This window comes from Nelumbo lutea, chromosome 1, assembly GCF_056320005.1.
Source record: "Nelumbo lutea isolate HS-2025 chromosome 1, American lotus-T2T, whole genome shotgun sequence".
In the NCBI taxonomy this organism is placed as follows: domain Eukaryota; kingdom Viridiplantae; phylum Streptophyta; class Magnoliopsida; order Proteales; family Nelumbonaceae; genus Nelumbo; species Nelumbo lutea.
In genome coordinates, this window is record NC_142684.1 from 52,415,834 (window position 1) to 52,441,044 (window position 25,211).

At 39.3% G+C, this 25,211-nt stretch overlaps 1 protein-coding gene across 1 annotated transcript; it reads right to left on the reverse strand.

Annotated features, from left to right (window-relative positions):
- Positions 1–699: 699 nt before the first annotated feature.
- On the reverse strand, positions 700–15,926 carry QUA1 (Nucleotide-diphospho-sugar transferases superfamily protein). Its single transcript, XM_088963510.1, has 3 exons — positions 15,512–15,926; positions 14,173–15,423; positions 700–1,339 (listed from the first exon to the last, which is right to left on the reverse strand). Exons 1-3 carry the CDS (start codon positions 15,677–15,679, stop codon positions 1,064–1,066), a joined length of 1,695 nt encoding a protein of 564 aa, XP_088819636.1. The 5' UTR covers positions 15,680–15,926; the 3' UTR covers positions 700–1,063.
- Between the last annotated feature and the right edge of the window lie 9,285 nt (positions 15,927–25,211).

The following is a 25,211-nucleotide window of genomic DNA, read 5'->3' on the forward strand; positions in this document are numbered from 1 at the left end:
GTATACATCATGGGATGCAATTCAACATCCTAAAAGGATGGATTTCAATGAATTATAAGTAAATATGGATTGGATGAGCTCACATCTACTGCAAGCATTGCCATGGTGAGCCAGTGATCAGAGAAAAACAAACACACCAGTGATGGAAATGAATTCAAAACATCACGTGAACTTCCATGACCAGTGTATCCATGCTTCACTGGGCGGATGGCAATGTAGTGCAGTGACCGTTGTAGCAGACGTGCTCTTGGGTTGGATTGTCGGGTGGGTTGCATCAGAAATTGCCACCTCTACTTTTAAACGCTCTCTTTATAACGTTTTTTCTCTATTTACATACAGCGTCTCTAGACTTTACAACCTCTTCATTTACTGGGGGGGATCATAGTTAAAGAACCCAATCTGATGATTGCCTCCCTTGGAAAATACGGAATGAATGAAACCCTGTTTTCCTACTTATGAATGTGTCATCAGCAGCTTGAATTTCAGGATATTCTAAGCAATCTCTCTTGTGGGTTGTGGCAACTAAATTTCAACTGTGGTTTGACTTGAAGGTTCTAATCCTTTCCATGAAACTTGTTGAGCTTCTGAAAGGAAACAAGTTTGGATCTCAGATATTCTTCTATTTGCTGTGCTGTTTATGTAGAAAGTAGTTTAATGCAATCAGAGCGATCACTCGGCTTATATTGGGTACCAATCGGCTTAATGAAAAAAGCAGATCACTCTTCAAAGCCATTCATTAAATAGTTGAAAATTCAAGGTTCTAGGGAATAACCAAATCCATATACATTGCTTCTTTAGAAACAAATACAGATCTGATCACCTGGAGACGAAGATTCGTGGGGACAACTATGTATATGTTCCATAAATGGGCAAAGTACCATTCTTTTTGCTTTTTCTGAGGCATCAAACCAAATGGAATATTACAGCATACTACACTTGGATGAGAACTACTAGTAACTACCATCATGAATAAGACAATCTACTATTGGTGCAACAATTGCAAGCTTGTGGGTAATGCTTATCTAGGTGGGAGGATTGGAGGCTTTAACCATGACGAATTTCTTTAAATACCAAAATTGCATTGCTGGATAAATTCATTTTCATAGTCAACATACTTTGTCCAAAGCGGCCGGAACTGATTCATGGCAATATCAAGCCATGGTTTCATGTTACCATTGAAGTGTACAACTGCAGCATTCCGGATCTCATCCATACTAATGCTTGGATTATAGCCAAGTCCAAGTACGTGCCAAGATTTGTCCAGAGGCTTAGTTGTGGAATAAAACGTTATCAAGCCTGGGGGCAAGGTCCCCAATTTCCACAAGGTCCGATTTTCATTCTGCAGCAATATCAACATCAATGGTCAGTGCACATAAAAAGATTCAAGTATTAAATGAATAAAAAAGAAAAGATTCAAGTATTAAAATGAGGCAAGGATTACCAAAACACAAATGAAACAGGAAATAAAAAGCTAATAGATGTATGTGGTACTAAATCGTGTCACTCTTCCATGTAAATAATTCCATGGAATGTTGGAACATGTCAAACAAAAATATAGAAATAAGCAGTAAGCCCTCAACTTTTTTATGAAAATAACCTCTCCATTTTGGGTATGAACCTGAGGGAGAATGTTTCTTAAACTATGACATTGGCATCATTTTATCTCCTCTAGGTCACTAGTACTATCTTCATTCATCTACTTTTTTCCTTTTGCCTCTAGCCTACTTTCCAAAGATTACCCTTCGTTTTATTTCAAGACTATCCTCATTCTTCTTTAGGCAGGCTTTTCTTTCTCTTTTTCCCTGGTCACTAGTGCTATCTTCATTGTTTTGCTTCACCCCTTGCCAGGCTATGGAAAACTTCAAGTTCTTTTCCCTTCATTCATCTAATTTTTTTCCTTTTGCCTCCAGCTTACTTCTTTCCAAAGATTACCCTTCATTTTACCCCTAGCATTTGGCATCCATAGTTATCTCATCTTATCACCACATTCTACTCAATGCCAAAAAAAATAGAAGAATGGTCCAAAACAGACTGCCAAAATGATCTCCCCAAACAACAAAACATATTGACATTGCCTATTTTATTGACTGAAATAAACACCTCAAACTAGCAGCACCTCAAACATGAGTTTGTTTGCAAAATGTCCAGCCTCCTCCCTCACACTTTTTGTAATGAACCAGAAAAATGAGAAATGAAAAGGAGCCTTTTTTTATCAGCAAAAGAAGAATTTTATTTAATTAATAGAGCAAAGTTACAATGTTATGGTAAAACAGAAAAAACAGTCTGTTATCCTTTGATCATAATTCATAAGAAGCAAAAAAGGACTTGTTTTTGAGTGTCAAGAAAAAGTGATGGCCCCTTCCCATAAGATGGGTAAAGGGGGAGTTCAGACATAAAGCACAAGGCTGGACAAATTCTAATTCAGAATATGCAAGGCAGTCTTACTGCTAAATATCACCCCCCCCCAAAAAAAAAAAGGAAAAAAAATAATTATCAAAGAAAGTAAAAGAAAAAAAAAGGCATCTATCCACTCCACTAATGACAGAATCAGGAAAGATGAAGATTATTTGCTCAAGTCAAAAGGACCATTGTTCAATGACGATCCCAGCTATTTGGGGTGTTGAGATGGGTAGTAGATTGGATATGGATAGTGTAACCGTGTAGGGTTGGTTTCAGAATGTATCAAGATCTGAAAGACAGGGGTTAAAGTATTAGTTGAAATTATTTAATTAGGCGAACCCAACTTGCAATCCTAGATACACCAAAAGAGTAATCTCAAACTTGAATCCACATTCTCATGATTGTCAACCTGAGATTTTACCATTACACCAAAATTGAATCAGAATAGATTAATCCTACATACAGTGATGCAAGATGGTGGAAAGAATGTAGCAAGTCATTTTACAGTGAAATTGTATTCTAATTCAATTATCAGAAATCAAGTGGAGGCTTCTAAAATAAGGGAGATTAGGGGTAACATGTTCCACCTAAGGTGAAAGCTTTTGTGTGGTCGGTACTTGGTAGCCTTGGACAGCATCCTCATGATTGACCGTTTGTGTAACAATTGTGAAGATGTGAGACATCTATTCATTCCATGAAAAGTGGCACCTTTTTTATGGAGATTTTTTATTTTTCTAGTTTGGAGTAGAACTTTTTTGTCCTCACAACCCATAAGAAACCTTCTCTTAGTGGCCAAATACAGGTGGCATACACTTCAAGCTCTTATCTTCTAAGCTAGTTTTTTTTTTATAATAAAATAATTATAAATAAAAGTGAAGAAACCTTTTATCTGTGAAGAAACTCCCTGATGTAGCATTTTATTATAGTCCTTATTGTATTGTTTTCTTATTTACTTTTATTCTCACTTCAGCCCTGCAAGGGCCTCTCTATAATTTCTGTAATTTCACTTTCTATATAAAGGACCTTTAGGGTAGGGCATCCATTCTTCATCCCTAGAATTTTGTATTCTGCTCTGGGTGTTAGACAGTTTTGTATGCCCTTAGCTTCAATCAAATTGATGTACTTTATGAGTTTATTGTAAATGAATAAAAGTACATATTTGATTCATGTTCCCTTGTTAAGTTTCTGTGTAATACCCTTAAACTAGACATTTAATAAGACTCGTGTTAGTTTAGAATGTTCACAGCCAGTGGGTCGGTCTGGGGAGACCTATCCTGACAAGGCTGACACTGTGGTGCCACCAAGTCGGTTGGGGTGGCTTGTCTCAGCTACCGGGGTGAGACCCTAGGCACATACAATGTGGGATTAATTGAATCTTTGAACTGGACCAGATTTCCAGTATTGCCCTGGACCTTGGAGATTGATGGTCAAAACTGGAAAGTTACACCCGATCCCTAGACTCGATTATGATACTGCACTAGGTGTCGGATTGGGCTGTCTTTGATGTACCAATCAGTGAGATCCTTAGTGGGGGTCAAAACCTGGGTATGTTGGGATAGTCTGAGAATTCATCTGAGTGGGTGATCATAGTGACAAGATCAGCCCCATTGTCTGACAAAGGTAATGATCGGGGATGCACTCTCACTGATAGAAACCAAGACTGTCGGCATCCGATTTCAATCGTTGAGAATTGATTTTGCAAAATATATTTTATATGAGATATAAGAGTATATATATTATGCTTTCGAAATGTTTGCAAAAGGTTTTAATTCCCGGGATCCATACTTGAGAGAGTGCAACACTGTTCCTTGCAGTCGAGGGAGAGGTCCTCTCTTGTCAGGCAGTGTATGATCATTATGGGCTGAGAGGTTAAGTGTAAGGCCATTGAGGATAATACCTGATGGACTAATCTTGCATCTGCCCACAGTCCCTGGGTGTTACAAGGTGACTTGGCCCAGGGACCACTTAGGGTAAGTGTTGGGCCCATAGAGCCCATCTGATGGGTTTCAGGGGGTGCACTGTTCATAACAGTGTATTCGGCCAGGCCTTGTAACAAAGGCTGGGCTGAACCCATGTGGCTGATGTGTAGATCAATGTTTGTGTCCCACGCCATACAAGGAAGCCCAACTAGGCAGCAGTTTGGAAGGCTTAATGAATACATAACCCTGAATGGGCCTTAAGCCCATTTCGAACTGGGCTAATTTGATTAGTCTTTAAGGGGCGGATTCTGAGATAAGATCAACTGATAGGATTGGGCCCACACCCTATCCACTCAGAGAGTCCAAGATCTAAATGAGATTTAGATTTGGAAACTTCCTAATTAGATTAGGAACTGGCTTATCTAATCTGCAAATAAGATAAGGATTATCCCTTATCTTAAAGGGACTTCTAATCCAGATATGATTTGGGTTAGCAACTCCTAATGGGATTAGGAGTTGATCCCTTTAAGTCTATAAAAGGAAGAGGGGGCGGCAGCCTTTAGACACACAACAACCAACTGACTCAAGTCTTGTCTTCAGAGCTGAGATCACAGAGGAGAGAATTCTGCACCCTGCAAATTCTCTCTAGCCGCCTCCTTCCTGCAGCCGCCTATAACAGTTCGATCTCCATTGCTTGGGAGAAATCAAGATCGGATCTTGATTCCAATCTTTTGGAGAAAAGATTGGCAGGAGCTGTATTCACTAGCCGCCCAGGTGATTCTTGGGAAGAATCAAGTTCTTAGGAAGGACACTGCTGATTCTGCTCCACCCTGCACTGCGCCATCTTCAGTGGGAGCGGTTTTTGGTTTCTACCTTGGGTGTGAACACATCCATTGAGAGATATTATTTCTCTGTATCAAGTATTATCTCTCTCCTTCTTTTGGTTCAGATCTGGTTAAGTTTATGGTTCAAGAATGATCCTTGAAAATATGATTTTCTAAATAGGGAATTCGATTCCCAGTTGAAGGGAAAGAAAAAATTTTTGAAATTCGCCCCCCTTTATTCCGCAATCTTGGGCGTCCATATGATGGATTTCCTATCCCTTCACTGGGTCTGTTGACATGGTATCAGAGCAGGCTGTTCTTTCCTTGCTCATTCATTGGGCATATTAGGGTTTCTGTTCTCAGGGTGCTTTTGGCTGGTGTTAGGGCTCTTCTAACCCTGGTAACTCTTGAAGGATTCTGTCTGGAAGGATTTCCGACCAGCTGTGTCACCCAGAAGCTTCTTCTTTCCCTCAGAAAATCAGAAGAAACTGACAAGTCTTGGAGGAGTTCCGGTCTTCTCTCCTAGGGGGCAGAAGTTTTGTTTTCTTCCTCTGACTGTGTAGTGATTTCTCCTGGGCGGCAACAGCCTTTCTCTCTGTGGTTCAGTTTCAAACAGTCACAGATTAAAGAGTCTCAACAGTCTGGCTGCTTCCTCCCTCAACAGCAGCAGTATTCAAGCCTGGTTTCTTCTTCTGACCAAGGAACTTCAATAGACATCAGGTCGTCTCTTTAAAATTGATCTGGAAAACTTCTCATTTCAGGTTGGTGCATCACACTATTGTCATAATCAACTGTTATCAGTCCTTGGAACCCTAGTTTGTGCTGCCCTAATTCTGTGGTGCTATTGGAGGATTTTTCATTCTTCTCTAAAGTTTACTACTGAAGTTGCCTTGGATTTGTCTGTATTTCATGCCTCAGCCCTCATTTTACTTTTCTGAAGACTACTGTGTTTAGCCGAAGTAATTTTTTCTTCCTTGTTCATTGCTGATTTGAGTACTTTTCATCAGTACTGCTATTCTAGGTTGTTTTTTTGCACGTTTATGATGGCTGAAAAGATTGATTTTCTCCCTGTAAAATTTGATGGAACTAACTACAATATGTGGAAGTTCCATTTTGATTTCTATGTTGAGGGAAAGGGACTCGAAGGTTACTTGAATGGGACTGTAAGTAAACTTGATGAGTCTGAGGCTAATAGTAAAGCCTATACACAACGGAAGCTTGACAACGGAAAGTTAGTCTCCTGGATTTTGAGCTCCATTGTGCCTCACATTAGTGTTCCTATGAGAACACTGAGGACTGCCTATGAGATGTATGGCTACTTGAAAAAAGTTTATCATCAGTCCAATATGTCACGGCAATACCAGATTGAATCTGAAATCTTTGCTTATTGCCAGAGGGGACAAAAAAATACAATAATACTATTTAGGATTTATTGATCTCTGGGCTGAATATGAACTTGTTCATACTGAACCCTCTGATCCCGTTGAATGTGTCAAGTATTTGCAGAAACATTTTGAAAAATAGGAAAAGTCAACCAATTTCTCATGAGGCTAAGACCTGAGTATGAAATAATCAAGTCAAATATTTTGAGTAGAGGAACTCTTCTAAACTTAAAACTCTGTGGTGGGAGAGTTGTTGAGGGAAGAAACTAGACTCCTAACTGCTACAAACATAGAAGGAAAGCATCCTGATTTAGGGATTGATACTGTTTTTCTTGCACAAGGGAATAAGAAATCTGGTGGAAATGACCCTTCTAAAACTCAATGCTATGAATATAAAGCATATGGACATAAAGCCTCTCATTGCAAAAAGAAGAATTTCAGCACATATTGCGAACAACATGGACATATCATTCCAAATTGCCCAATTCGTCCACCCAAGGGACCCATGAAGAAATCAGCCACAAGCTTATCAAGCGTCTGAGGGACGAGTGTCCGATACCCCTATTGCCAAGGGAGAATCCTCTACTTCCATGAATAATAAAAAAGAGATACAACAACTGGTATCTTCCGCCATCTCATTTGCCTTTTCTTCTACCGGCCTATCTGGTGATTTTTCTTGAGCATATCTCCTTTTTTTAGGAATTGCCAAGTTATCTACACCCTCCGTTTCAATTTTGCATGATTTTGAACAACAGGATTCTCCATCATCCACTATTGAGAAGGAACTTCTCGTCTTCTCTCGCAAGCGGGTGCGTGGTCCAGCTCCTACACCTACGACCCCTCTTACTCCTAGTCTAGATCCCTTGCCCATCACAAACAATCATGTAAGTGATGCCCCAGTTTTAGAGTCCTCAATTATTCCTCTTGTTCCTTTACGTCGTTCTGCTCGTATCTCTAGACCACCTAACCGCTATGGTTTTCCTTCAAACCATAGCTCCTTCTCTGTTGTTTGAAACTCTAAAGATATTCCCTGTTCTTACCAACAAGCTAGTAGTAGCCCTTAGTAGCAAGAAGCCATGGATGCAAAAATTCAAGCTTCGCATGAGAATGACACCTGAGACCTTGTCCCAACACCTTCAGATGGCTTTATTATTAGGAGCAAATGGGTCTATTCCATCAAGCTGAAATCTGATGGGTCTCTGGACTGTTATAGAGCCAAGCTTGTGGCATAGGGATATAAGCAGGAGTATGGCATTGACTATGAAGAGACTTTCACTCCAGTAGCCAAGATTACTATAGTCCGTGTTCTTTTAGCCCTCTCTACTGCTCACTCTTGGACAATCTTTCAACTGGATGTGAAAAAACCCTTTTTACACGAGCATCTAAAGGGAACAATATATATGAAACCTCCTCCAAGGTACCATAGTGATCCCTCCTTCATTTGTCGACTAAAGAAGTCCCTTTAAGGGCTCAAGCAAGCTCCTCAAGCTTGGTTAGAAAAATTCAGAGATGTCGTGCAAGCCAGATATAGCCAAAGCACACCAGACTACTCTCTCTTTGTTCGAAAAAGACCCCAGGCCTTACCATTCTCTTAATGTATGTGGATGATATACTATTGACTAGAGATGATATACAAGGAATCCAGGACCTCAAGTCTATTCTCCATAGTTCCTTCCACATGAAGGATCTCGGCCCTCTTAACTATTTCTTGGGATTTAAAGTCCAACAGAGCTCCCGAGGTTATTTTGTTTGCCAACACAAGTATGCCTCTAAGCTTGTTAAGTTGGCCAACCTCACTGATAATAAACCGGTTGATACTCCCTTGGGGATGAATATCAAATCATCCAAATCAGAAGGCTCCCTACTTCCTGATGTTTCCCTCTATCAGCAACTTGTAGGGTCTCTCATTTGATCATGACGCAACCTGACATCTCACATGCAGTTCAAGTTGTTAGTCAGTTTGTCTCTGCACCTCGTCAACCTCATTTAACTACGGTGCATCGAATCATCCGCTATATTCGAGGTTCTTTATCATAGGGTCTTTTCTTCTCTTCATCTTCTTCTCCAATTGAAGGCCTATGCTGATGCAAATTGGGTTGGATGCCCCGACACACGACACTCCACTACCAGGTGGTGTGTCTTCATGGGTGACTCTCTAATATCATGAAAGTGTAGGAAACAACAAACTGTTTCCAAGTCCTTTACGGAAGCAGAGTATAGGGCAATGTCATCTGTTTGTAGTGAAGTTGTTTGGCTTCAATCTTTATTTCAAAAGTTAGGACATTCCTCTCCTACGCCCATTCCTCTGTACGTGGATAACACTGGTGCTATTAAGATTGCTTCTAATCCTATCTTACATGAAAGGACAAAGCATATTGAGGTGGATTGCCACTTTATCTGTGATCTGTTTCTTGCAAACTCTATCTCTTTCCCTCATGTTGCCTCTGATATGCAAGTTGCTGACATCTTCACGAATGCCATGACGAGATCCAGACACTTATTTCTAGTACGCAAACTGATGCTCATGCCTCTGCATCAGTTTGAGGGGAGTGAAGAAACTCCCTGATGTACCATTTTATTGTAGTCCTCTTATTTATTATTATTTTCACTTCAGCCCTATAAGGGCCTCTCTGGAATTCTTGTAATTTCACTTTCTATATAAAGGACCCTTGGGGTAGGGTTGAATCATCCATTCTTCATCCCCATAAATTTTGTATTCTGCTATAGGTCTGTTGACATTATCATGTTCCCCATTATATATTAACATAATACAAAGAATGAAAACCCTCCAAATTTGTTTATTGTAATATATAATGACACATTTGTTTATGTTAATGGTGAGCAATTTGTGTGAATTGCTAACTCAGAAATTTTTATTTGCAACTATGCGAGTAATATATTGATGGTTGATGATATTCATGCAATTATGAATGATGATACTTCATGCAATGATATTTCAATTCCATATTTAAATGTCAAAGTTTACTATTAGAAATTAAAATTTTGAGATTTTCTAACTTCTCACAAAGTTTCCTACTTTTATGGGATACTTACTATATTTATATTTATTTACCTTATTTTTAATTACTTAATAATTAAAATTCATGCTCAAGAGGCTTATACCTCCTACATTCTGAGTTACACTGCACCTCATGCCTTGGGATGGTGGAACACCTCACAAAATTGGTCTTCTAGAGTACAACCATCAAAGTCAAGTCCATATCACCTTTTTCTTTCTCAACAACGAACAAGTTGAGTCCATATCATTATCTTGGCTTCTTCAAATTTGCTGCACCAAACTTCTTCCAATAGTCCCATAAGGACATTACTTGCTACAACATTTCCAGCACCCAAGATGGGAAGCCCTTCAAATTCATACCTTCTTGAAACCAAATGAACTGAAGGTCATTTACTCAATGTTGGCCCCAGCCATCTGGGGTCTTGAGAAGTGTAAACAGGATTGTCCTAACCTTTGGCATTTTTCTTGCACAAAGCGGCTGCTCAAACTCAAACCCACATTCTCACATTTGCCAGCACAAGATTTACCATTATACCAAACAATGCCCCCCATGTGAAACCAAATGAGCTACCATTACAAATGTTAAGTTTACAAGGATATTCACTTCTAACTCTTCATTTTCAAAGATATTCCATTCCAAACACTCCCACATAATTGCAGCCTATGTTGATGTAGACAGAAGCAAGTGGGTATTTTGGCCTTTTGCCGAGTAAGAGTGAGGCAAAAGAGGAGGGCCATTTTGGTATGTAAGTGCACAATAAGAGGGTCCAGTTCAAATCAAGTTATTTATTGTTTTATTAGTATGCATGTCTCTCTATAAATGTGAGTAAAGAAATGTGTTAAAACTTAGTTATTAAGTCTTAGAAAGTGAAGTCAATTAACACAACTTTTGAATATTTTAGCTATTAAGGCTTGTATCTAAATCTATTATGTAGGTCTAGAAGCTATAAATACAGATGTTTGAAACAGTTGAAGGAAGATAATAAGAATTTGTCCTTCATTAAGTGAAAGCTTTCACTTGTTTTATTGGACACTAAAGATATAATTTTATTAAGAAAATTCAAAACAGGAATAATAAGCTTTGCAGCCAGAGAAAATACAAGGGGCCTCTGAGATGTACAAAAAAGCACTTCTCCAAATGGACCAAACCTCAAAAAAGATCAATAAAGAAAAAACAATCATTTAGTTCATGAGGGAGGAATCGAGGGTACAAAATTTAAAACTTCCTATTACACACTTCTTAACATCTGAAGCACCTTGTGTGACTAGAGCCCTTCCAAATTAAAAACATACCCAAACATTACCATCAAATCCAAAATATAGTTACAAACATCAAAACCCTAATATTTATAACAAAGAAGGTTCGAAATCCATCGAAACCTACTACTTAAGCCTTCTACCTCTACCTTTATCTCTAATACTTCTAAAAGAGCCAACAGTTGAAGCACCTACATGATGGGCCTCCTTTCTACTCCCTTTTCACTGATCTATTCAGTCTCTAACTACAAGTTAAAACCCATCTCAAATTTTGTCACACTTTCTCACTCTGGATTGTGTTGGGATTTTGGTTTTAGAAGAGGTTTGAGGGATAATAAGTGTGAGTCTCTTATCTGCTTGCTTGATGCTCTCAAGTCAGTTTTCTTCGTTCAATCCTTGGAGGACACTAGAGTGTGGTTTGCTTTTTTTGATGGCACCTTTACCTGTACTTCTTTCTTCCATACCCTAGTACAAACTCATGTTGGGGGTGATAATTTCCCAGTGAAAGAGATTTGGAGCAAGCCCATTCCACCAAATATTCAAGCTCTGTATTGGGAGGTGTTTTTAGGGAAGGTAAATACTTGTGACATGCTTCAGAAAAGGAGCCAAATAAATGCCTCTCCCCTCATATGTGCTCTCTTTGCTCTGCAGATGGTGAATCCCTACCCCATTTATTGATCCATTGCTCTTTTGTATTGTTTGTTTGGGAATCTCTTTGCTCTATCTTTGGCTGCAGGTGGAGTGCTCCCTAGGTAGGGGTGTCAACAGTATTTGAAAATCCAATTTCGAATTCGAGATTCGACATAACCGAATCGAATTCAGATAATTCAAATATCTAATCAGTCAAATTCGGATATGACCTGATTCAATTTGATAAATATCTGAATTCAACTGATTATTTAATTCTTATATATAATATATGAAATATTTAAATGTTTTATTTAATTTATTGGTGTGTTAGCTGGTTTGTTCCAACGTTGATGTGGAATCAAATCCTGTAACCAGCATTTTATGGAAAAGGGGTCAAGGGGAAGTTATTAATGGTGCATAGCATCAAATACCAAAAAAGAAAATGTTTTATATAATTTATATATAATAATTAAATTATATAAATAATTTATATATTTATATATTTAATATAAGTAAAATATTTATTTTATATATTTATTGATTACCTAAAATAAGTAATTGATCGAATTGGAATCGAATTCGATCTTGAATATTAATTTTCAATATCCGTCGGATATCGAATTTTCTAATCGGATTCGATATTGTCTGATTCTATTCAAATTTGATCCATTTACACCCCTATCCCCAGGATGTAATAAGCCTCTTTAATCCAAACTTTCTAAGGCAGCCAACAAAAAGAGAAAGGGTGATGTGGAAATCAGCAAGGGTGGCAGTGGTGTGGACAATATGGGAGGAAAGGAATGCAAGAATGTTCAATGAGAAGCATAGGCCAAAAGAGGCCATTGTGGAGGCCATAAAGATAAAAGTTGCACACTGGCTAAAATCACTCTAGCTCTTTTAAATACCTCAATTACGGATATTGTAAGAGCATGGAATGAAGTGGCACACACTACAGATGGGAGCTCTATAGGAAATCCGGGTATGGCAGGCATTGGTGGTGCGTAGACCTGTTCATGTGTCGGGCCGAGCCAGGCTCAGGCCGGGCTTTTACTCATCATTAACGGAAATACACTAGGCCCGAGCCCAAAGCCCGACCTAATAAAAAAAATTACAATTTTCCCTATTCAAATTAGAATTAAAAAATCAGATGGTTTTTTTTCCTATTTAAATGAACAATGGGCCTACAAGATGTTTTTTTCCCTTTCTTTTACATTTTAAAACACAATTTTACATTCTTAAATCAAAAAAATTATTCAAATGGACATAATCACATAACCCATTTTAAGTCTAATTTTAGGTCGGGTCGGGTCGGGCCGGGCTATTTTGACAAAACCTGAGCCCGGCTCGAATTTATTGCAGGCTGGGCTTTTTGGCCCGAGTTTAAGCCCGAGGGCCTATAAACATGTTCAAGCCCGTCCGGGGGCCGGGTCGGGCCGGACCGTTGGGCCACCCGGCCCATGAACAGAATGGACATAATCACATAACCCATTTTAAGTCTAATTTTAGGTCGGGTCGGGTCGGGCCGGGCTATTTTGACAAAACCTGAGCCCGGCTCGAATTTATTGCAGGCTGGGCTTTTTGGCCCGAGTTTAAGCCCGAGGGCCTATAAACATGTTCAAGCCCGTCCGGGGGCCGGGTCGGGCCGGACCGTTGGGCCACCCGGCCCATGAACAGGTCTAGTGGTGCAACCAGGGACTCCTCAAGCAAAGTATTGGCTATGTACTGAGGACCTTTAGGGGAAGGTGACTCTTTAAAAGATGAACTTTTAGCTCTATTTGAAGGGCTAAAGATTGCTAACCAAGCTGATTTTAAGAACTTGGAGATGGAAGGGGACTCAAAAACAGTGATACCTTGGACCAATTCACCCAGTAATGTTCCTTGGTACTACAAACATCTGTTAAGGGAGATAGTAAGCATAGAAAGGGAACTTAATGCCTCATTTACATGGGTTAGGAGAACTGTAAATGGAATGGCTGATTCTCAAGCTAAACAGGGAGTTCAAAGAGAACAGCTTTTTTGGGCTTTATTGTAAAATTTTCTGTTGAAATGTCTGTTGCGGTTGGTATGAATATTTTTCCATAATATACAATGGACAATTAGTATATTTCTAATCATGTAAGCAATCTATACTTAATATTTCAGATTCGTTCCATTGTGAATATCCATAAAACGAAACACTTGTAACAAAGAAATGGACTTCTAACATGATGACTAAAAACTTCAAATAATGCACTGGAGAATTAGGTTGTAAGAGGTTAAAGGTCATAACTGGTCCAGAATAGCAATCATGAAGCCTCAACTTCTGAATTCAGTCCATTGTGAATATCCATAAAAAGAAACGCTTGTAACAAACAAATGAACTTCTAACATGATAACTAAAAACTTAAAATAATGCACTGAAGAGGCACATCGTAAGAGGTTAAAGGTCATTACTAGTCTGGAAATAGCATACATGCAAGTTTCAACTTCTGAATTCCAATCATAATATTTGTTTTAAACTTCATCAATTGATAATTAATGTTAAGCATGCGGATAATCAAGCGGATATGCTAACTTAGCATTGAAAATTTCTAACATCCAAATTCAACGAAAATATATCGGTTCAGTTTACATACCTAAGAGTTCTAGCCAAAAGTAAATTCTGTCCAATATTAGCTATTTTATACTGTAGATATTAATTAGTTTTCAAGCTTTAACTTGGTTAACAACTTCCAAATATGATCATAGAGGTTTAGTCTTACCAGATTCTGCCAGTAGTGATACTGTTCTGTACACTTCTCCCTTCTCCAAGCATCAAGATCAAAGAAATTCATACCATATGCCCATCCACATGCCTTGGGATTAAACTTCTCTTTGATCAAAGGGTGCGAGAAATTCATATACTGGGCATAACGATGGAACGATCCAAAACAGGTCTCAACTGCCCCGTTTACCTTCCCATCCATATCAATCTTCCACAACCCCGTAAGATCCCTCTGAACAACGATATCGTCATCCAAAAACAATATCCTGTGCAACTTCGGATACATCTCTGGTAAATAAAATCTCAGGTGATTGAGCATCGAGAGATACTTTGGGTTCCTGAATTTCATGTTTGTTGTATCTTTGGTAGCGTTCTCTAGCTTGTTCTCAAAATAAAACCTCTGCAAGTTTGCAGATTCAAGCTGCCGGAGCACTGGAACGTAAGAAGAGTTCAAAAACTTGTAATCTTCCACTGCTTTCACCTCTATGTGAGCTCCCTTGTAATGTCTCATCTTGAACATGACTTGCATTGCCCCAAGATTCATCTTGTCAGTTACGACATGAAAAACGTGCTTCCATGGCTCTTTCGAATTCTTCACCGCCGAATTAACCACAACAGACGCAGCGACCACATTATCGGAAAAAATTGCATAGTGGTAAAGCTTAGCATCCTCCAGTTCCGGAGGAGGCGTCTTTCCTTCCTCCGAATACTTCTCTGGATTCTCAATTCGCTCTTGCATCAGCCGCATCGTGACACAATGCAAGCTCTTTGGGATGGATTTGGCAGCAATTAAACTCGAGAAAGCACCTTGTTTCTTCGCCTTAGTGAGGTGTTCATTGACAGCAAAAATCGTGTCCTTAAGCTTCTGAATTTTCAGCTGGTTATCGAAGGATTCCTTGGACTCGGCAATCACCTGCCGCGTCACCTTGATCCGCTCCTTTACCTCCTTCTCGAATTGCCGAAGCACAGACTCGTCGATGGAAACGTCATCAGAGCTAAAAAGAGACCGATAGGACGGCCTGGACATGAGATCCGTGTAATTCCGAGCGAGATCAGCGAAACCCCTAACAAGCTTTGTGTTCTCGAGCTTAAGCTTGCGCGCGAATGAAGCGTAAGCAAGGGCGAGAGTTCTGTGGTCGTCGGCCTGCTTCCGGATCTGATCCACGCGTGGTTTAAGTGGATCGGATTTGACAGAAAGGACGGATCGCCTAGCAAATAGGCCGCCATTAAAACCAGAAGCCACGACGCCCTAATTCAAGCAGAAAAACAAGATTCAGTTACTTGAGAAGAACCAGAACAAAGCAGAAAAGAGAAGGACTTGAAAGCGAACTACTTACCAGATCAGTCTCTGCTCTTGAATCAGAGGTTGAGGATAAGAAAGTAAAGGCAATAACGAAGAGAAATACTGAGACGGCAAAGGCGAAGAGGAAGAGCCTGTTAGGGAAGAGTAAGCTTTGAGCGGCTCCTCCATTGTTTCTCTCTGAGATTGCTCGAGAGCTCGCCATCTTTCCTTGTCTAGGGTTGGAATTCGAAAGAAGAAGCTATTAAGAGGGATTTCAGAGATCCATTAACAGTCGAAGTCTCGCTCGTTGTCAAGAGCGAAACTCGGGGGGTAGATCGCAGAGTCACAGTAGAGACTGGAGACTGTCTACAACTATAATTAAAAGACAAAATAATCAAGCTTAAATCACGCTTTTATGCCTTCATAAAAAATCACTCTTTATAAAAAGAAACAAAAAACAGTGGGTATCTATCAGCATTCCTGAGCCTGAGGTTGTTTTATCAACGACTTGGATGGTTCCCACGTAAGCTTCTATCATTAGAATTTTCAAATTAATTAACTTTTGACACGTGGCAAGATAAATTCCTCTCTCATCCGTTTTCAGTGAAGATAATAAAAAGAGGTGCCCATTATAGAGGTTAGTGAGTGGGATATGGGCTGGTTAAAGGGGCTGTTGACCGTCTGGTTTGGTCATTTGTTGCAGTATGGAATAATGGAAAGATCTCGAATCAAATAAGAAATTAAATAAGTAAAATAGGGTTTGACTGTTTGAGAATGTTTTAAACCAAATCAAACCATTTTGAGATAGAAATCAAACCGAACCGTTGTATTACGATTTTATGCGTTTGGGCGATTCTATTTACTTTAATCTAATTAATAATAAATGCTTGCATAAATAATAATTTTATGTTATTTATATAGAGGTATATGGTTTATAGTTTGATTTGGTTTTTAAAATACAGCAAACCAAATCGAATCGAACTGTAAAATCCCAAAACGAACCAAACCGTTTCTATGTCCAAGCAATATCATATTAAATTTCGGTTGGTTCGATTCGGTGATCTGGACTTTTTAACGAACACCCCTATTGGGCTTTATTGCCTTTGATTTTTATGAACCACCTATGACCTCTGCAATTTATTTTATTCCTATTATGCCCCTTAATCTGGGTCTTTCCCTCTCTGTCCATGAAAAAATATGAAAATAATCAATAGAGCAAATGTGTCGGTGTACATCTCTGAGATCTGAATTGCCAAAGCCAACGTAAGTGGGGAATTAAACTTTGAGAATGTTTGATTGGCTAGAATGGGCCTGGGGGTGACATATGCACATGCTTTGGAACCAAATTAAGTATGAATTTATTGTCGTATGACCACCCAATAAAACATGGACTACTGCATATTCTTAAATTATGGGTGGGTCTTGATGTTGACTTCGTTGTAATTTGTAAGGGATTCCTCCACAAGTCTACATTGTGTGCCAATGGGCCCTTTGTGCCCAATGACCCATTAATCCATTGACCAAGTCTAGCAGAATTGGGATTGTCTCCCCACAGAGCATAGTAGGGATCTGCTACCAATAAAACGCTTCCCATACTGTTCCAACAAGCCACTACAACCGGGCAATGAGAACATCTCTTGTCTTTCATGAGTAGATGTTTCCAATGTCCGGCTGTAATGGCCGGTTGGGACGTTGTTAGGATTGTGTTTTGGTAGTTGATCCAAATTCACCCACATGTGCTCTATAACACTTCTCAATGTGCATTGGGAATATCCTTTTTACTTGTCATGGGGAGATATTCCTAATGTATGGTTGGGATGTGTTGTTGGGCATGAATGGGGTGCATTAGCGAAATGTGGATTTGGTTTAGTTTATATCATTTAATCCCTATATGTAGAGGTAATGGAGATCGAAGTGCTAGCCAAATGGCTCAAACTAATATTCTCAAGATCCTTTGCAAGGAATTGGTGGACCAATGACTAGGGCAAGAACAAAGAGGATGAAAGAGGTTCTACAAGGTTTAATCATGGAAGTACGTGACAAAGAGCCTGTTCTAGAAGATTTTAAGACTATTCTAGCAGTTCCCAAAACTTCATCAAGGATAATCACCTATCTTTATGTGCAAAACGATATGCAAGGCTTAGAACTTAAAGAATAAAGCTTGATGGGCTTGGCGCATGAACATGATAAGAAAATGCTCAATTCGCATGCTAAGATGTATTGATGGGCTTGTTTTGTCTTGTTTTGTTTTACTTTGACTTTTCTATGCTTAGTTGTTATTAATTATAGTCTTTTAGAAGTATTCTTATTTCAAAACAGATTTATTCTCCTAAATATCCTCATCAATTAGGTGTTTCCTGATAAGATAATCATTAGTTAGGAGTTTCCTTATAAGATTAAGAGTTTCCTTATGAGATAATGATATTTACATGCCTATATAAGGCTGCAACTATGTAATACAAGATCATCAATAATACAATGGTATTTTCACCAAGCTTAGCTTTACCTTCTTGTGTTCTTGGTAGAATACAATATCTTGACTTATCAAGGGAGTGATCAACCCTTGTGGCGTCTTCAAGATTGGATTCTTTAAGGACTTAGTTTTCTTAAGGTTCTAATATGATCAACTGCAATTTGTTTTCTAGCTTCTGAGTGCGCATAATAACTTGATTCAAGAGTTCCTAGAGTAGGTCATCTAACGGGCTCTTATCAAGAGGTGTCAATGGTATTCGAAAATCCGATTTCGAATTTGAGATTCGACATAATCGAATTGAGTTCAAATCATTCAAATATCTAACCGGTCGAATTCGGACATTCTATTCATACCGAATAGTTAATCGGATTTGAATTCAAATATGACTTGATTCGATTCGATAAATATCCGAATTCGACTAATTATTTAATTCTTATATATAATATATAAAATATTTAAATGTCTTATATAATTTATATATATAATAATCAAATTGTATAAATAATTTGTATATTTATATACTTTATATAAATAAAATAAATTAATTTGTATATTTATTAATTACCTAAATTAATTAATTAGTTGAATTCGAATCGATTGAAATATTCAAATATTTGATTAGATTCGAATTCGAATATTATTTTTTAATATCCATTGGATATCGAATCAAATTTGGATGTCAATTTTTCTAATCGGATTCGAATTCGGATATTGCTTGATCCGATTTGAATTCGATCTGTTTACACCCCTACCTACATGTAGTTAATGCTACATCACCGATATGAAAAAATGTGAAATTTCTGAATATTGACTATGTGATGAAATGGGTGCCAAAATATCATTTTACATTTGAACTCTCGTTCATAATGTGTAGTTTCTTATTTATATCCTTCTACTATTTTAAAGTTAGGAAAAAAATCTCTAAACCTCCCTTAATTTTTTATCTAACAAATTCTAAAACATTATTCTTGATGTCTTTGAAATGAAATCAAAAATTGAACCATATTTCTATTCATGTGATAAGTCAGTGAAGCAACCATATTTGGGTCAAAATGGATCAAACCATAATATCATTGATTAAATGCTAAAATATAAAAACCAAATAAATTTTAAAATACTGTAGCAACATGAGTATGACTCTAGTATTATATATTTATCATATTAAATAAAAAGGTAAATTATGAAGACCCCCTATACTTTGGGGTCATTGACAAAGAGCCCCTGAACTTTCACTTTGCGACAACACACCCCTAGCTGTTAAGTCAAATGACAAAATGCATTAAATGACCAAAATACCCATTTGAACTCTCCTTATTTTCTTTTCCTTGCCCTTTCCTCTTTGTGATTATGGTGCTTAGGCTATGTATAGGGGTCTTCTTGAAGGACAAAGGAAAGCCGAGAGCAAGAGAGAGAGTAGGAGGTAGGCTAAAGGGTAAGGTGAATGAAATGATAGGATGATGATATCATTATGAGTTGGACCCTTATTTATAAGGAGAAATCTCGAGGTCCCAAAAGGAATGAGCTAAAAGTATTTGATTCCCATTAGAGAAGGGAATCTTGGATTCGGTGTTAGTTGTCAGGGAACACTGTTAGGGTTTCGCCACATGTCTTATGAGATATCTCAAGGATGATGTTTCCTTTCATCTAAGGATGATGTGTACTACTTCCTTTTGCGAGTTTCTTAGATTGACGTGGTGCGGGTGACATCAATACTTATCTCGTGTGTCCCTTCTAATCCTACTGGACACTTTGTCACGCGTGTCATTAGTGAAGCATGTGTTTCTTTATTCATTCTTGACCTGTGATGAACTTAAGCTCATCACAAGTCTATGCGAGTTTTGAGCTCATCGCAACTCATTTTGGGCTTTAAGTTCATCGCAAGTCTATCCAAGTTCTTAGCTCATCGTAGATGTCTGCCAAGTTGTGGACTCGTTGTGAGTGTCTTTGTGGCACCGGTTTAGCACCCCTTATGCTATTACGGTTGTGGAAATCAACATATACCTACATTAGCCCCCTTGCTTATTGGTATATGGGAGCTTACTGATAAACATTTCTGTCATTGGGTTCGCTTTGGAGGTTCGTGCTAGAGTGATGAGGATAGAGGATCGTGGGTGTTGTGGCGCCTTAATTCTTTGCATTCAATGTGTTGGGTCTGGTGATCATTCCTATTCATGATTGGGATACATGGCAGATTGTGTACATCAAGAATTTTTAATTTGGCTAGGTTATTAGCCCCCCTGCTTATTAATAAGTGTGTGCTTATCAACAACCATTCTTGTATTATATAATGGTCTTATTTGGGTGAGGGCCAGGAATGTTTGTTTTGTGTTAACTTCTTACTCTCTTTGTAATTCAGCCCCCTGTCTTTTTGACAGGGTGCTTTCTATCGAGAGGCAGTTTTGTACTAGACTGATTGGAGGAGCTCTTAGCCCCCCTGCATCTTGATAGAAAGTAACTTGTCAAAAGACAGTTACTGGATAGTGACTTGATTTTCCAGCCCCCTGTTTTCGGAGGTGTGTTTTTTAGTCAGGGTAGTTTGTCAATTTTGATTCTATTATTTCCAGCCCCTGTCTTTGGTAGAGTGCTTTCTATCGTGAGATATTTTCAATAGTTTAGTGTTCTAAGAAATGTTTTCAGTCCCCTTTATGTTTTCCTTCACAACCATCTACCATGGTTTGGCCATCCAGATATTGCTTAGGCTATGAGTGTGGTAAGTAGGTACCAATCAAACACAGGATAGGAGCATTGAACCGCTATGAAAAACATACTCAAATACCTACGGAGGACTAAATAATATTGTCTTGTCTTCGATGGTAGTTCACTACAGATGGTCGGGTATACTAATGCCAACTTCTAGTCAGACCCAGATGATAGAAAGTCTATATCTAGTTACATCTTTACAATGGGGTCCTGTGCAGTTAGCTAGAAAAGCAGCAAACAAGGGTCCATAGCAAATTCCACGACCGAGGCAGTGGGCTGCAAGTGAAGCTGCCAAGGAAACAGTTTGGGTGAAAAAGTTCATTTAGGAATTAGGAGTAGTTCCATCTAGCACATCACCCATTCCACTGTTGTGTGACAACACTGGAGCCATTGCTTAGGCTAAGGAGCCGCGAGCCCACTTGAAGTCAATGCACATCAAGAGGAAGTACCATGTATTACGAGAGATAGTTGGAAGAGGGGATGTCCTGATTCAAAAGGTAGCATCAACGGAAAATGTAGCAGACCCATTAACTAAGCCACTAACATAGAAAGTGTTTGAGAAACACGTGGAAAGTATGTGGCTCTGACTTATACCCGATTGGACCTAAGTGCAAGTGGGAGCTATTAGACAGTGTATGCCCTTAGCTCCAATCAGATTAATGTATAGATACGTTTATTGTAAATGAATAAAATTACATAATTATTTCATGTTATCATTGGATCTACCACCACTAAATAATGAGTCCCAATTAAAGACCTTCTTAGGAAAAGTCTCGTATATGAGGAGGTTTATTCCTGGCCTTGCGCATGCAATGACACTACTAATGAAACTAACCAAGAAGTTCATGGAGACGTAGCAGCCTTGACCTGCACCCAAGAAGAAAAGATAGCTTGAGCCTGACATCTGAACCGTTCGCGGTAGCAGATGAACAAATCTTTTACGGCACCCAAACCAAAAGGAATGGGACCCAATAAAGAAGGCACCATCTTAAGCAAACCACCAGGTAACGTAGGCCCACATCTCATTATTCCACTCAAGAAACTAACGTGGGCAGAGATGCACCATTGCCAAGACAAATATCTCTACTACAGTTGTGAAGAGAAATTTGGCCCCGACCATAGATGCAAGTCTCAACAAGCATTCTTATTACAGATTGAGGATGAAGAAGAGGATCGACAACCGGAAGAAGGATCGCCGGTTGGTGAACACTGGGCTAAGACCATAGAACCAGAAAAATCGTTATAGGTGAAGGGATAGGAAATCCATCATATGGATGCCCAAGAATGCTGAATAAAGGGGGTGAATTTCAAAATTTTTTCTTTCCCTTCAACTGGGAATCGAATTCCCTATTTAGAAAATCTTATTTTCAATGATCATTCTTGAACCATAAACTGAACCAGATCTGAACCAAAAGGAGGAGAGAGAGATAATACCTGATACAGAGAAACAATATCTCTCAATAGAGGTGTTTACGCCCAAGGTAGAATCCAAAATCTGCTCCCACTAAAAATGGCACAATGCAGGGTGGAGCAGAATCAACAGTGTTCTTCCAAAAGAACCTGATCCTTCTTAAGAATCACCTAGACGGCTTGTGAATACAACTCCTATCAATCTTTTCTTCAAAAGATTGGAATCAAGATCCAATCTTGATTTCTCCCAAGGAATGGAGATCGAATTGCTATAGGCGGCGGCTGTAGGAAGGAGGCGGCTAGAGAGTATTTGCAGGGTGCAGAATTCTCTCTTCTGTGTTCTCAACTCTGAAGACAAGAAAGTTGGTAGTCTGTTGTGATGTGTTTAAAGGTTGCTGCCCCCTCTTCCTTTTATAGACTTAAAGGGATCAGCTCCTAATCCCATTAGGAGTTGCTAACCCAAATCATATCTGGATTAGAAGTCCCTTTAAGATAAGGGATAATCCTTATCTCATCTGTAGATTAGATCAGCCAGCTCCTAATTTAATTAGGAAGTTTCCAAATCTAAATCTCATTTAGATCTTGGACTCTCTGAGTGGATAGGGTGTGGGCCCAATCCTATCAGCTGATCTTATCTCAGAATTCGCCCCTTAAAGACTAATCAAATTAGCCCAGTTCGAAATGGGCCTAAGGCCCATTTAGGGTTATGTATTCATTAAGCCTTCCAAACTGCTGCCCAGTTGGGTTTCCTTGTATGGCGTGAGACCCAAACATTGATCTACACATCAGCCACATGGGTTCAGCCCAGCCTTTGTTACAAAGCCTGGCCGAATACACTGTTATGGACAATGCACCCCTTGAAACCCATCAGATGGGCTCTATGGGCCCAACACTTACCCTAAGTGGTCAATGGGCCAAGCCACCTTGTAACACCTAGGGACTATGGGCAGATGCAAGATTAGCCCATCAGGTATTATCCTCAATGGTCTTAAACTTAACCTCTCAGCCCATAATGATCATACACTGCCCGACAAGAGAGGACCTCTCCCTCGGCTGCAAGGAATAGTGTTGCACTCTCTCATATATGGATCCCGGGAATTAAAACCTTTTGCAAATCATTTTGAAACCATAATTTATATACTTTTATATCTCATATAAAATATATTTTGCAAAAATCGGCTGCCGGTAGTCTTGGTTTCCATCAGTGAGAGTGCATCCCCGATTATTACCTTTGTCCGACAAAGGGGCTGATCCTGTCACTATGATCACCCACTCAGATGAATTCTCAGACTGTCCCAACATACCCAGGTTTTGACCCCCGCTAAGGATCTCACTGATTGGTATATCAAAGACGGCCAAATCCGACACTTAGTGCAGTATCATAATCGAGTCTAGGGGTCATGTGTAACTTTCCAGTTTTGCCCATCAATCTCCAAGGTCCAGTATAATACTGGAAATCTGGTCCAGTACAAAGATTCAATTAATCCTACACTGTATGTGCCTAAGGTCTCACCCCGGTAGCTGAGACAAGTCACCCCAACCGACTTGGTAGCACCACAGTGTTAGCCTTGTCAGGATAGGTCTCCCCAGACCAACCCACTGGCTGTGAACATTCTAAACTAACACGAGTCTCATTAAGTGTCCAGTTTAAGGGTATTACACAGAAACATACTAAGGGAACATGGATCAAATATGCACTTTTATTCATTTACAATAAATTCATAAAGTACATCATTTTGATTGAAGCTAAGGGCATACAAAATTGTCTAACAATAGGCCCTAGCTAGGTTTTCATTACCCAAAACCATGAGGGTGACGGGTCTAGTTCGGCTTGCCAAGTGTCTATCCTCATCAATAGTGTTAGCACCATAACTCTGTAACCACAGTGCTAGTCAAACAATTGGGATTACTAGCTCAGCCCACAACCTCATTTATGGTCCATGTGGCAAATGGGACCTCACTCCAATGCGATGGAATTTGCACGGATATTGGGTTACGCATCCAAAGGCAACAATTTGTGATTGATCTTTACCCACTGGAGTTAAGTGGGGCTGATATTGTAATGGGAATTCAATGGTTGCAGCAGCATGGACCTGTTCTATGCGATTGGGCCTGTTTGTATATGGATTTCACGGTAGAAGGAACAAGAGTGCATTTACAAGGCCACTTAGCTAGCCGAGCCAGCCCAGTAAGCTTGGCATCCTTGTTGAAAGAAGCACAAGACCCAAATCAACTCATTATCTGGGGATTAAATCATACAGGCCCAATTCTAGGCCCAGGATACATCGACTCAAGCTGATTACAAACAACAGCTCAGCAACGTTATCCAACAATATGCTACAGTTTTCAAGGAACCAACGAATCTACCCTCAGCAAGGAGTCATGACCACAGAATTCTATGGATGCGTCTCCTACCAATGTAAGGCCCTACCGTTATCCCTATTTTTCAAAACAAGAAATTGAAAAGTAGGTTCAAGAACTGTTGGATAAAAATTTTATTCAACCCAGCCACAACCCATTCTCTTCACCCGTTCTTCTTGTCAAGAAGAAAGATGGGACATGGCAATTTTGTGTGGATTATCGGGCACTAAATAATATTACAGTTAAGTATCCAATTTCGGTAATAGATGAGCTCCTGGATGAATTTAAGACTGCAAGAAAGACTCTTTAGTGTACCACTGGATGTGACTGGGCCCGCTTGTCTATGAATTATCGGGCCTTTCTAGGGTTGACATGGTACTACCAACGCTTCATTAAAAGCTATGGGATAATAGCAGCACCATTGACAGTCCTTCTAAAGAAAGACTCTTTCACCTTGAATAACATGGCCCAAGTAGCATTTGATGCCTTATGAGCAGCGGTGTCATCCCCACCAGCTCTAGCTTTACCAGTTTCAACAAGTCTGTTGTGGCGGAGTGCGATGCGTCAGGACTGGGCGTGGGAGTAGTGCTGATGCAAGATGGTCAACCCCTTGCCTTCTGCAGTAAGGCCTTATATACCACACAAAATCACTCTTCAGTCTACAACTGGTAATTGATGGCAGTTGTATTGGCAGTTCAGCGTTAGCGCTCCTACCTGCTAGGCCGTAAGTTTGTGGTTAAGACTGATCGCCAAAGTGTGAAATAACTATTGGAACAATGGGTCCTTTCTCTAGACCAGGGTTTCAAAGTTA